The 14,023-nt window shown below is 36.9% G+C and overlaps 1 protein-coding gene across 1 annotated transcript in view; it reads right to left on the bottom strand.

The window, feature by feature from the left end:
- Positions 1–5,933: 5,933 nt before the first annotated feature.
- LOC141334027 (NACHT, LRR and PYD domains-containing protein 12-like) overlaps positions 5,934–14,023 on the bottom strand; it is a 35,059-nt gene continuing 26,969 nt past the window's right edge. The window contains exons 7-9 of the mRNA XM_073839176.1: positions 13,702–13,854; positions 7,944–7,990; positions 5,934–7,515 (exon numbers count right to left, since the gene is read on the bottom strand). Coding sequence (XP_073695277.1) covers positions 6,917–7,515; positions 7,944–7,990; positions 13,702–13,854 — 799 coding nt within the window. The 3' untranslated portion in view covers positions 5,934–6,916. The remainder of the gene's footprint in view (positions 7,516–7,943; positions 7,991–13,701; positions 13,855–14,023) is intronic.

Here is a 14,023-nt window from a genome sequence, read left to right on the forward strand (position 1 = left end):
CTCCAGCCACGCCCAAGTCAAGTCACAGCTGTTCCAGCCACGGCAAGTCAAGTCACAGCTGTTCCTGCCACGGCAAGTCAAGTCACAGCTGTTCCTGCCATGCCAAGTCAAGTCACAGCTATTCCTACCACGGCAAGTCAAGTCACAGCTATTCCAGCCCCGCCAAGTCAAGTCACAGCTGTTCCAGCCCCGCCAAGTCAAGTCACAGCTGCTCCAGCCACGCCAAGTCAAGTCACAGCTGCTCCAGCCACGCAAAGTCAAGTCACAGCTATTCCTTCAAGGCTAAGTCAAGGCACAGCTGTTCCTTCAAGGCTAAGTCAAGGCACAGCTGTTCCTACCACAGCAACTCAAGTCACAGCTGTTCCAGCCACGCCAAGTCAAGTCACAGCTGCTCCAGCCACGCCAAGTCAAGTCACAGCTGCTCCAGCCACGCAAAGTCAAGTCACAGCTATTCCTTCAAGGCTAAGTCAAGGCACAGCTGTTCCTGCCATGCCAAGTCAAGTCCCAGCTGTTCCTGCCATGCCAAGTCAAGTCCCAGCTGCTCCAGCCACGCCAAGTCATGTCCCAGCTGTTCCTTCAAGGATAAGTTAAGTCCCAGCTGTTCCTGCCATGGCAAGTCGAGTCACAGCTGTTCCTTCAAGGCTAAGTCAAGGCACAGCTGTTCCTGCCATGCCAAGTCAAGTCACAGCTGTTCCTTCAAGGCTAAGTCAAGGCACAGCTGTTCCTGCCACGGCAAGTCAAGCCACAGCTGTTCCTTTAAGGCAAAGTCAAGTCAAAGCTGTTCCTTCAAGGCTAAGTCAAGTCACCTTTATTTATATAGCGCCTTTTACAATACAGATTGTGTCAAAGCAACTGCACAGTATTTAAACAGCACAATAGTGTGTAAGTAACGCATTATTGTAACAATCAATTTTCAGTTAAAGGCAGTTCATCAATGAATTCAGTGATATCATCGTCAGTTCAGTTCAAATAGTATACGATATCGCTGGAAAATGTCCCCAACTAAGCAAGCCAGAGGCGACAGCGGCAAGGAACCAAAACTCCACAGGTGACAGAAATGGAGAAAAAAACCTTGGGAGAAACCAGGCTCAGTCGGGGGACCAGTTCTCCTCTGGCCAGACCAAACAACAGTTTGTACCAATGTCTGATTGTAGAGAACTCATCAGGATCCTGTGGTGTAGTGCCAATGGCCGTCAAGGTTGGCGAGGTCTTTATTGATGATCCGCCTTGGAGCTCATCTGGTTGACATCCACGGCTATTGAAGTCATCTCTAGGTGGTGATCCACGATCTAAGCTGGGTACGGACTGGATCCGGGGGACTGGAGTGACCATCTGATCCGGATACAGGCTGGATCTGGTGGCTACGGTGACCTCGGAATAAGAATGAAACAGACTAATATTAGCGTAGATGCCATTCTTTTTACGATGCAACGAGTGCATCAGGTGTTATGGGAGGTGTTTTCGGTTCCGGTTGACCTAATTAATGCAGCCTAACAATCCTTTAACGGATTTGAATTATAGAAATGTGTTAATGATTTTATGTGTAAGCCAGGTTAAAGAGATGTGTCTTTAATCTAGATTTAAACTGACAGAGTGTGTCTGCCTCCCGAACAGTGTTAGGTAGATTGTTCCAGAGTTTAGGCGCTAGATAAGAAAATGATCTGCCGCCGGCAGTTGATTTTGATATTCTAGGTATTATCAAATTGCCAGAATTTTGAGAACGCAGCGGACGTGAAGGACTATAATACGATAGGAGCTCGTTCAAGTACTGAGGAGCTAAACCATTGAGGGCTTTATAAGTAATTAGCAAGATTTTAAAATCTATACGATGTTTAATAGGGAGCCAATGCAGTGCTGACAGAACCGGGCTAATATGGTCATACTTTCTGGTTCTAGTAAGAACTCTAGCTGCTGCATTTTGGACCAGCTGGAGTTTGTTTATTAAGCGTGCAGAACAACCACCCAATAAAGCATTACAATAATCTATCCTTGAGGTCATGAACGCATGAATTAATGTTTCAGCATTTGACATTGATAGCATAGGTCGTAATTTCGATATATTTTTAAGATGGAAAAATGCGGTTTTGCAGATGCTAGAAATGTGGCTCTCAAAGGAGAGATTGCTATCGAATAGGACGCCTAGGTTCCTAACTGATGATGACGAATTTACAGAGCAGCCATCTAGTATTAGACTGTGTTTTAGGTCATTACTTGTGGAGGTTTTAGGTCCAATAATTAATACCTCTGTTTTTTCAGAATTTAACAGTAAGAAGTTATTCGCCATCCAGTTTTTAATATCAGCTATGCATTCTGTTAGTTTTTCGAATGGATATGTTTTGCCGGGCTGCGAAGAAATATAGAGCTGAGTATCATCAGCGTAACAATGAAAGCTAACACCATGTTTCCTGATGATATCTCCCAAGGGTAACATGTAAAGCGTAAAAAGTAATGGCCCTAGCACTGAGCCTTGAGGTACTCCATACTGCACTTGCGATCTAAATGATACCTCTTCATTTATTGCCACAAACTGATGACGGTCAGACAAGTACGATTTGAACCATGCCAGTGCACTACCACTAATGCCTACATAATTTTCAAGTCTATTTAAAAGAATGTTGTGGTCAATAGTATCAAATGCGGCACTAAGATCCAGTAGCACTAATAGAGAGATGCAACCATGATCGCTTGACAATAGCAGGTCATTTGTTACTCTAATTAGAGCAGTCTCAGTACTATGATATGGTCTAAAACCTGACTGGAAATCCTCGCAGATACCATTTTTCTCTAAGAAGGAGCATAATTGTGAGGATACTACCTTTTCTAGTATCTTTGACAGAAAAGGGAGATTCGAAATTGGTCTGTAGTTAATTAATTCATAGGGGTCAAGTTGTGGTTTTTTAATGAGTGGCTTAATAACAGCTATTTTGAAGGTTTTGGGGACATATCCTAATGATAGTGACGAATTAATAATATTCAGAAGAGGATCTATGACTTCTGGAAGTACCTCCTTTAGTAGCTTAGATGGAATAGGGTCTAACATACATGTTGTGGGTTTAGATGATTTAACAAGTTTATACAATTCCTCCTCTCCTATAATAGAGAATGAATGGAATTGTTCCTCAGGAGATCTACAACGCACTATCTGATGCGATACTGTAGCGGGCGGCTGTATGGTTACAATTTTATCTCTAATAGTGTCTATCTTGGAGGTAAAGTACGTCATAAAGTCATTACTGCTGTGCTTTTGGGAAATGTCTAAACCTGTTGCTGCAATATTTTTAGTTAATTTAACCACAGTATTGAACAAATACCTAGGGTTATGTTTGTTTTCTTCTAAGAGAGATGAAAAGTAATCCGATCTGGCAGTTTTTAATGCTTTCCTATAAGATAAATTACATTCACGCCAAGCAGTACGAAAAACCTCTAGTTTTGTTTTCCTCCAGCTGCGTTCCATTTTTCGTGCTTTTCTCTTTTGGGCGCGGGTATGATCGTTATACCACGGTGTTACACTGTTTTTCTTAATCTTTTTTAGGCGCACTGGAGCAACTGTATCTAAAGTGCTAGAAAAGAGAGAGTCCATAGTTTCTATTACATCATCAAGTTTTTCTGAGCTATTGGATATGCTGAGGAATTCAGATAAGTCAGGAAGATTACTTACAAAGCAGTCTTTTGTAGTAGAAGTGATGGTTCTACCGTATTTGTAGCAAGGAATTGAATTAACAGTTTTAGCTATCTGGATTATACAAGAGACTAGATAATGATCTGAGATATCATCGCTTTGCTGCAGAATTTCAACGCCATTAACATCAATTCCATGTGACAGTATTAAATCTAGAGTATGATTTCGGCAATGAGTAGGACCTGACACGTGTTGTCTAACCCCAATCGAGTTCAAAATATCTATAAATGCTGTTCCTAATGCATCTTTTTCATTATCAACATGGATGTTAAAATCACCCACTATTAAGACTTTATCTGCGGCCAGCACTAATTCGGATAGAAAATCAGCAAATTCTTTAATAAAGTCTGTATGGTGCCCTGGTGGCCTGTATACAGTAGCTAACACAAACGTCACAGGGGATTTATCATTAGTACTTGTTTCTCTGGATAATGCTATATGAAGCACCATAACTTCAAACGAGTTATAATTGAAGCCCGTTCTCTGAGAGACATTGAGAATACTGCTATAAATAGTAGAAACACCTCCTCCTTTACCTTTTAGACGCGGTTCATGTTTATAACAGTAATCTTGGGGGGTGGACTCGTTTAAAATAATGTAATCGTCTGGTTTTAGCCAGGTTTCTGTCAAACAGAGCACATCTAGGTTATGATCAGTGATCATATCATTTACAAAAAGTGCTTTCGTAGAAAGGGACCTGATATTCAATAAGCCAAGCTTTATCAATTGTTTCTCTGTATTATATATATTTTTTATTTGTTGAACATCAATTAAATTGTTAGTCTTGATTTGATTCAGGCGTTTTTTGTGTTTTCTAGCTCGGGGAACAGACACAGTCTCTATAGAGTGATATCTAGGTGAAAGGGTCTCTATGTGCTGAGAATTAACTGATTTCTGTGACGTGAGGCGGCTAGCAGACGGTCGGTTTAGCCAGTCTGTCTGCTTCCTGACCTGGGCCCCAGTGAGTCAAGTGCAAACTCTAAGACTATGTGCCATATTTCTAGATAGAAGAGATGCTCCACATCCGGAGGGATGAAGACCATCTCTTTTCAACAGGTCAGGTCTGCCCCAAAAGCTTGTCCAATTGTCTATGAAACCTATGTTATTTTGCGGGCACCACTTTGACATCCAGCCATGGAGTGACCACAGTCTACTGTGAATCTCGTCACCACGATAAGCCGGGAGGGGACCAGAGCATATTACAGTGTCTGACATCGTACTTGCAAGTCAAGGCACAGCTGTTCCTGCCATGCCAAGTCAAGTCACAGCTGTTCCTTCAAGGCTAAGTCAAGTCACAGCTGTTCCTGCCACGGCAAGTCAAGCCACAGCTGTTCCTTTAAGGCTAAGTCAAGTCCCAGTCTCCCAGAATCTCTGCTGGTTCCGCCCCAGCGGTCACTGGAGGGCGCACTGGAGGCCCGGTCACTGGAGGGCGCTCTGACGGCATCTGGGAGGCACCATATCTCACGTCTTTAGCTCCAAACTTTGCAAACACGTCTCTATGGATGTCACCCCATTCTGCTTATTGACAGCAGGTGTTCAATTCTCAAGTCTCAATCATCATTTAAGCACTTCATTATCTCATCAGCTTCAACACTGCTTTAGTGTTACTTTTAAAAAAATTTTTTTGATTATATAAACACTGAGCAGAAATAATTGAACACTGGGGTTTTTGTTGTGTACACACATTTATTCTGACGAGTTGTTTCATGGGGTGTTTACATGACACTGTTGAACTAAAAACAGAAAAACTTCACGCATTTTGGCTTTTCATTCACATGACAACAGCCTTTTGATGAGCATGAAAACAAACTTTTGAAAAGTAAAAAAAACCTTTAGGTGCCAGTTTTTTTTTTTTTTTTTTTTTTTTTTTTTAAATGCTGGATTTTGACATGAAGATTTCAAAAGCTTGTGGCTTGAAAGGTCTTAAAGATCTACTGTAAAAGAGAAAAATGTTAGGCATGACTGAAAGTTTATGTGGGGTGTAAATATACTCATCTAATTTGCGTATTATGATGTCACCATGGGGTGGCATTATTGAATTTCATAGTATTCAGGAAATAGTAGATGATGAATTGATTTTTTTTGTCTTTTTATCCTCATTACAAATGATTAGAAAATAGAATACCAACAATAAAACAGGAAAAAATTACTAATTAATTTATCACTATACTATATAGAAGTAGAACAGTAGCCTACTTTTTGATAAGGTAATCAGTAATATTCTGTAAATAATAGATAATGAATGGATGTTTGAAATCATTTTCACATTTTTTTCTTTTATCCTCATTCCAAGATCAGAAAAGAGGAAACCAACAATAAAACAGAAGAAATTACTAAATTATTATACTGCTGCCTCTACCTATAGCAACAGCCCTCCTATGGACACTATGACCACATCCACCCCTGCCACCCCTATTACCGTAGGGCAAAGGGACGAAATGATTGCTTGTTACGCGAACTTTGCTTCTCTTGTCTTGCATGGCGGCACCACTGCGCTGCAAAGATGTACTGGGAGATGCGCGTCTGATTAGAAGGCCGTCGTCTTTTCCATCATCATTTCCAAAAGGGCAAATATTACCCTTCAGAGTCAGAATCAGTAAATAACATTTCCAACGCATCCTCATGGTACAACTTTTTATCAGCCAAATTAGCGATTTTCTCTCACAAATCTCACAATTTACTCAGACGCTATGAACTGAACTGCTTCCACATCAAGGACACATTAGCTCACTTGCTCTGTAATTTCCACCAACACTTTGAATAGGAACATGATGTCATTTTGGCCTCGAATCGAAGTACTACATGTCTGCTATCTAGTGGTAAGGAATAGAAAATGAGAAATTACACCATATTAGGAACTACAGTCTATTTTATTAGGTATGAGGTCTTTTCGCAATTTTGCAACTTTGGCGCTTAGAGGGTTAATTTTTTGAAAAATAAAAAAAATATAGTTACTGTCTCTTTGTAAACTACAAAAGCACACTTTTGTGAAAATGGTCAGTGCGCATATGTATTACATGTTCAGTATATAGGTATGTGTATAATAACATAATACAGCGTTTTTAGTCATTTATGCGGATTCCCAAAAACAGGCATCTTTCTGACTACATGTTGTCTGTAGGCAAAACTTCAAAAATGCAAAGAAAAACATTTCATTATACATCCTCGTGTAAATTTACAGTGATGGAAATTTAGCTATAATACAATTCATGCATTGAAGAGAAAATAAGAGACATATCACTCATTCACCATGTAGCACAAAACATTTTGGGCAGAATCTCTCATCAGCCTATTCTGAGTCATCAACACAGTTCCAAAAAAATCAAACCCAAACCCAGGATAGAGCAGCTGAGTGAATGTGGTGTGTTCTGTGTGGATGAGGCTCATTGTGTCAGAGACGCTGTAGAAGGACAGAGTTCCTGCATCATGATCCACAAACACTCCTATTCTATAGACACCATTCACTCCTGTTCTACTGATGATGATGGGCTTCACAGAGAAAACAGTCTCTATGTTATTGTGTATGAATGAGTATTTGTCAGGAGAGCAGATCAAACTCCAGGACTGAACATTAGATCCAAACACACACTCACCTCCTCCCTTCCTGCTGATGCTCTTATATGACACTGATATTAACACACGTCCACTCCACTCAATCTCCCAGTAACAGCGTCCACACACACTCTCTCTACACAACACCTGAGGCCAATAATCAAATCTGTCTGGATGATCAGGATACGACTGTTTCTCTTCCAGACGTGTCACCTTTCTGTTCTCCTCAGACAGTTTGAGTTCAGTGTTGGCTGTGTTTAGATCCAGTGTGAGAAAAAAGGCATCTGAACACAAGAACAGAGACATTTACAGTATAACAACAACAATCACTACAGCTGTGTGTGAGAGAGAGAGAGATTGTGTGTGTGTGTGTGTGTGTGTGTTTGTTTTTGTGACATATCAGGACACAAATTGGTGTAATAACATGGGTATGACATAGGTATTACAAGGAGAGGGTGACTTATGAGGACATTGCCCATGTCCCCACTTTTCAAAAGGCTTATAAATCATACAGAATACGTTTTTTTGAGAATGTAAAGATATGCACAGTGTCCTGTGAGGGCTAGGTTTAGGTGTAGGGAAGGTGTAGGGTGATAACAAATATCGTTTGTACAGTATAAAAACCATTACGTCTATGGAATGTCCCCACAATTCACAAAAACAAACATGTGTGTGTGTGTGTGTGTGTGTGTGTGTGTGTGTCTGGACATACATTTGTGTAGTCCTGCTGTAATCCTGAACTCTCCTCCATGATCCAAACTGTAAGAAACCAGAAATCAAAGATGAGATTGCAAGGATGTTCATTTTTCATAAGTTTCCCTGCTGTTCGACCAACTTTGTATAGTTGGCTGGTTTTAGAGGGGTTTTGACCACTTAACCACTTTAGTTGGTCAGGCCAACCAGCTATTTTCAGCTTTTAAGATCAGCCAACCAGCTTAGGCTAGTTTTAGTTGTTATTGTTGAAATATATTGTTACTGTTGTTATAAGTTGAAACTGATTATTGGCCACAAAATGCTTTCTCTGTGTCTTGGTTTGACTGTAATCATAACGCACAAACTAACCTTTGACAGAGTAGTTTTCAATAATGCATAAATCTACGTCCAAATGCAAAAGTCAATAAGAGTAAGCAATAATACCTGAATCATTACTAGTACGTTACCATGATCTTTACTTTAGGACTAGTTATACATTTTGCATTATTTACTTTAATTATGAACATGTATATAGTAGTTCTTAGTATTCTGAAGTGTTACCAAAGTTAGACTTTTTGTAAAGACAGATTCTAAAATCCCTAAATGATTAAGACATGCTACTATTGTCACACCCCCGGACTTTTATGTTGGTTTCTCCCATCAATTCCCCCCGCAGATCTGAGTGTTTTGGTTTCTCCCTTATTGTCTTCACCTGGGTGTGTTAATCAGTATGTGTATTTAGTGTGTGTGTTTTCCCCTCAATGCTGTCGGTCTTTAATGTTACGTCCTTGTGTTCCTGTGTCTGCCTGTTTCCCATTGGATTTATTAAATACTCTTACTTTTTATTACATCATTGTTTGTGTGTTCCTGCCTGAATCGTGACAACTATCATTACATTTTTCTGTAAACGGTAACACTTTATAATAACGTTCAGTTGTAAGTCTTTTATAAGTGATTAGTTAATGATGAAATAATCATTTGCAAAACATTCACAAATGATTAGTAAGTGATATGCTAACAATTTGTGTATGTTTTGTAAATTAATTTATTAGTCAGTTACAAGTTAATTTAAAAGTAATTAGTTAATGATAAACGAATTATTTACAAAACATGACTATGTGTTTATAAATTATTAATAAATGATATGTTAATTTTATTTTAAGTAATATGCTAACAATTTAGCAATCTGTCGTAAATTATCTTAAAAATAGCATATAATAAAATAATCAAACAGATCCTTAGTAAATAGTAAAAAAAATTGTCACCCCCCATTTTTTAAAATAGGCTTGAAAGTGCACTATCCAAACTTAAATTGTTGTAATTCATGAACACTTTGAAATACAGATGTAAGGTAGGTGACTTTTTTTGTTAAGAAAACAATCAGCAGATTATTGCAGAAGCGGAAAAAAAGTAATATTAGTAATATTAGCAGTATTAACAAATTACAGAAGTTTAAATTTACTGTAAAGAAAATACACTGTGCAATTTTTATTATATTTTATATAAAATACATATTTTACATAACAGGTTTTATTCTAAATTTAATATTAATTCGAAGCCTTACATCTAAATAAGTTATTCCAAAATTTAAGTTGATATGAAAAAAAAAAATGTTCTAACGTGTAAACAATTCATCATTTGTAAATGTGTTACACATCATCTGTAGATCTTTCTTACATGTTAAAACTATCTGGTGTATATAAGACATTTACAACGCTTTCTGCATCCCCTAATCTAAAGTGTAAACTACTCATCAGTTGTAAATGTTTTACAAACCTTCTGGTTCCAGGTTGTGTGTGTATCAGGTGGGTATACACACTGGGGGAAAGACCTTTGAATAATGAGTCAAACATTTACAACTGATGAATTGTTTACACTTTAGATTAGGGGATGCAGAAAGATTTGTAAATGATTTATTCATGATGCGATCTTCAGAGAAGGATAAAAATGTAAATGACTGATATTTTAATTATTTTTAAGTGACAAATGATATATTAACCACTTACTAAGGATCTGTTTGATTATTTCATAATATGCTATTTTTTTAGATAAATTAGGACAGATTGGTAAATTGTTAGCATATTACTTAATCATTTGTAAACGTATAATCATGTTTTGTAAATATTAGTTCATCATTATCTAATCACTTGTAAATTATTTATAACTTAATCTGCAAAACATAGTTAAAAATACTAACATATCACTTATTAATCATTTATGAATGCATAGTCATGTTTTGTAAATGATTAGTTCATCATTAACTAATTACTTGTAAATTACTTGTAAATGAACTAACAAAACATACACAAATTGTTAGCATATCATTTATTAAACATTCATGAATGTTTTGTAAATCAATATTTTATCATTAACTAACCACTTATAAATTACTTACAACTGAACGTTACTATAAAGTGTTACCCAGTTTTCCATTCAAATATACTTTAAAATATCATTTCTGTGGTGGCAAAGCTGATTTTACATTAACCGTCACTCAAGTGGAGTCACATGATCCTTCAGAAATCATTCTAAGTTAAAAAAATTATAGTATTTTTTTCAAAATGTCTTTATTATAATTTTTTTTCAGTTTAACATATCCTTGCTGAATGAATTATTAATTTCTTTCAAAAAAGGAAAGAAAGAAAACATACTGACACCAAACCTTGGTTTGAATCTATCAGAGTGGCCTGTGAAACTGAAAGTCACCTGTCTCATTTAATATTTACCCGCATTTGACGCTGATGTTCATTTTGTGGCCTGGTTTGGTATATTTAGGTAATGTACAGTTGAAATCAAATTTATTCAACCCCAAGAGACTGCAGTACAAATAGTTTTTCTGAAGATCTGGGACTTTATAAAAATTGCATCTACCACAGTTTACTGGCATATTAAAAGTGATAATTTCATTGAACAATGTAACATTTTTAAGGATGTTTTAATAACACAGCTATGTCTTGATTTTTCAACATTACGACTCCCGTTGAATCCCACGACATGAATCCCATTAAAATGGTGCGGAATGCTCTGACAGATTATATTCGAAAAGTAGCAAAACCAACTACAAAGTCTGACTTAATTGATGCCATAAATAAATTCTGGTTCGAGGAACTTACAGCAGTGGCATGCAACAAGTACATAAACAGACTGTTTAAAGTTCATCCGGCTGTGGTGAAACATCAGTGTGGACATACTGGAATGTAACAATGTATAAAGTTGTTTAAAAATGTCTAAGCATTGGCAAAACTGTAAAATGAAAATATAATGTACATTAATGATCACTTGAATAAATAAGCTTTTTTGACGTTGTTGTTGAGAATCTGCTGTTATCAAAAATCTTAAAATAATACTGATAATACTGATAAAAATGCATAAACACGAGTTTAATGCATAAACAAACCTGCGTGACCATAGTAACCCAGGATTATCAGAGATGGGTTTATAAATATTTTATTTCGAGTTAAGAAATTATTATATTAATTGTTATAGAAATTAATACAATATTAAATAATTATATAGGCGATGCTGTATATGCCAATGCTGTCTGTGGGCGATGTAGACAGCATTCACAAGTGTATCATGAATAAATATTACATGTACTTCAAATTAAATAGCCTTACAAGAAACATTTTATGCATCCCACAGTCTTGTCCATTAACTGATCCTCTTTTTTCCGTATTATTCGTTTATATTCAATATTTTCACCTTCATTTTGATCTCTTTACATACCATTCTGAATGTTAATGATACTGTGTTCTATGACTGTTTTTTTTTTTACTGAAATGCAGTTCAAAGGTTAAATTTAACATATATTGTATTTTATTTGGTCTAATTAATAGACAATCATTGAAGAGTGAATTATTCACGTAGTTTCATTTGGAAAAAATTTATCGTCACACAGTGAAATAGGCCTACATTCTTTCTATTAACTGATAGTCTTTATTCCGTATTTGTATTAATATTATTATCATTATTATTACTATTACTAATATTATTATTATTAGCCTTTATATACAATTATTATTGTATACATTTTTATTTTCGTTTATATTCGTTTCCCCCCCTTAATTTGGCTCTCTTTACTTAACGTTCATGTAAATGATACTGTAAATGCTTGACATATGCTATATGACTGATTTTTACTGGAATGTAGTTTAAAGGTTGAATTGAACATATATTTTATTTAGCTTCGTCTAATTAATAGACTAGACTATATAAATACTAAACTGTTTTACTGAGGAATGTATCATTCACGTAGTTTCATTTTTAAATGAAAACATGCTCATTTATCGTCACACATGGGCATAAATACAATCAAAAAGTCCAAACTTTATTGGCATAATTGTCAGGCGTTAAAAATAAATAGCCCTAACCAGTTATTAAAATAATAATAGCCTCAGATTAGATTCAGAATGTTAAGAGATCGAAATGAAGGGGGAAATGAATATAAACGAATAATAGGCTACATTTATTACGGAAAAAAGAGGATCAATTAATGGATAAGACTGTGGGATGCATAACATTTTTCTTGCAGGGCTATTTAATTTGAAGTACTTTATGTAATATTTATTCATGATAAACTTTTGAATGCTGTCTACATCGCGCACAGACAGCATTCGCATATACAGCATTGCCTATTGTTAATATAATAACTTAATATTGTATTAATTTCTATAACAATTAATATAATCATTTCTTAACTCAAAATAAAATATTAATAAACCTATCTCTGATAATCCTGGGTTATGGTCACGCAGGTTTGTTACAAACGCATGCATTAAACATAAGGATGTCGTTACCTCGACAAAATGATCTTGTGGCCACGACATAATATGACGTTCCCACGAGTTAATATCTCATGGCAACGGCATACAGTAATATGACGTTCCCACGAGTTTATATGTCGTGGCCACAACAAACATAAGTGAACCGAAGATGTCCCCTCCAGGTTACCGTACAATCGAGTCTTTTAGCTTGCAGCAATGTTTGCTGCCGCTTCAGTTCAGTGCGTTACATGACTGCCCCCTACTGATCATGTCTTTCCTGTGTCAATGTATTTTCTGTGTTCCCTCAGAATACACCGGCGTCACGCAAGACCACTTTACTTCCCGCGCGCATTTTAAATGGCCAGATCTGTATGCTCTCTTTTGCGGGTTCCTGTTAAGTCAAGTCAAGTCAAGTCACCTTTATTTATATAGCGCTTTTAACAATACAGATTGTGTCAAAGCAACTGCACAGTATTTAAACAGCAACATAGTGTGTAAGTAACGCATTATTGTAAAAAATCAATTGGAAATCAAGTAATCACAATAGGATACGATATTGCTGGAAAGTGTCCCCAACTAAGCAAGCCAGAGGTGACAGCGGCAAGGAACCAAAACTCCACAGGTGACAGAAATGGAGAAAAAACCTTGGGAGAAACCAGGCTCAGTCGGGGGACCAGTTCTCCTCTGGCCAGACAAAATCAACAGTTTGTACCAATGTCCGATTGTTAACAGTCTCGCAGCGGCATTTTGAACCATCTGCAGACGTGAGAGTAGCGACTGACTAACCCCCACATAAAGTGAGTTACAATAATCCAAACGGGAAATAATAAAAACATGGAGCACTGATTCAAAATGCTGCCTAGAAAGAAAAGATTTCACTCTTGCCAGTCGCCTTAAATGATAAAAATGACCTGCAGGTCAAGGGTGTTGAATAGTTTTGATTGCAATGGTATATAATATAAATTATGTACATTCAGGTACAAATAAAACAATCTAAAAACCTGCTCAACATACTTGAGTTTCTCCAGTTTTTCAAAGAGCAGCTTCACTCCTAAATCTCCTGGGTGATTGTAGCTCAGATCCAGCTCTCTAAGATGTGAGGGGTTTGAACTCAGAGCTGAAGACAAATAACCACAGCCTTCCTCTGTCACCATACAGCCAGACAACCTACAAACAAATGAGACATTAATTTGTTAGACATTAATACCCAAATATGGTGGCCCATACTCGGAATTTGTGCTCTGCATTTACTCATCCAAGTGCACGCACACAGTAAACACATACCCGGAGCAGTGGGCAGCTATATTAATGCAGTCATATAAAATCCTGCTTGTGG

The sequence above is a fragment of the Garra rufa genome, chromosome 4, assembly GCF_049309525.1.
Source record: "Garra rufa chromosome 4, GarRuf1.0, whole genome shotgun sequence".
Classification (NCBI taxonomy): Eukaryota; Metazoa; Chordata; class Actinopteri; order Cypriniformes; family Cyprinidae; genus Garra; species Garra rufa.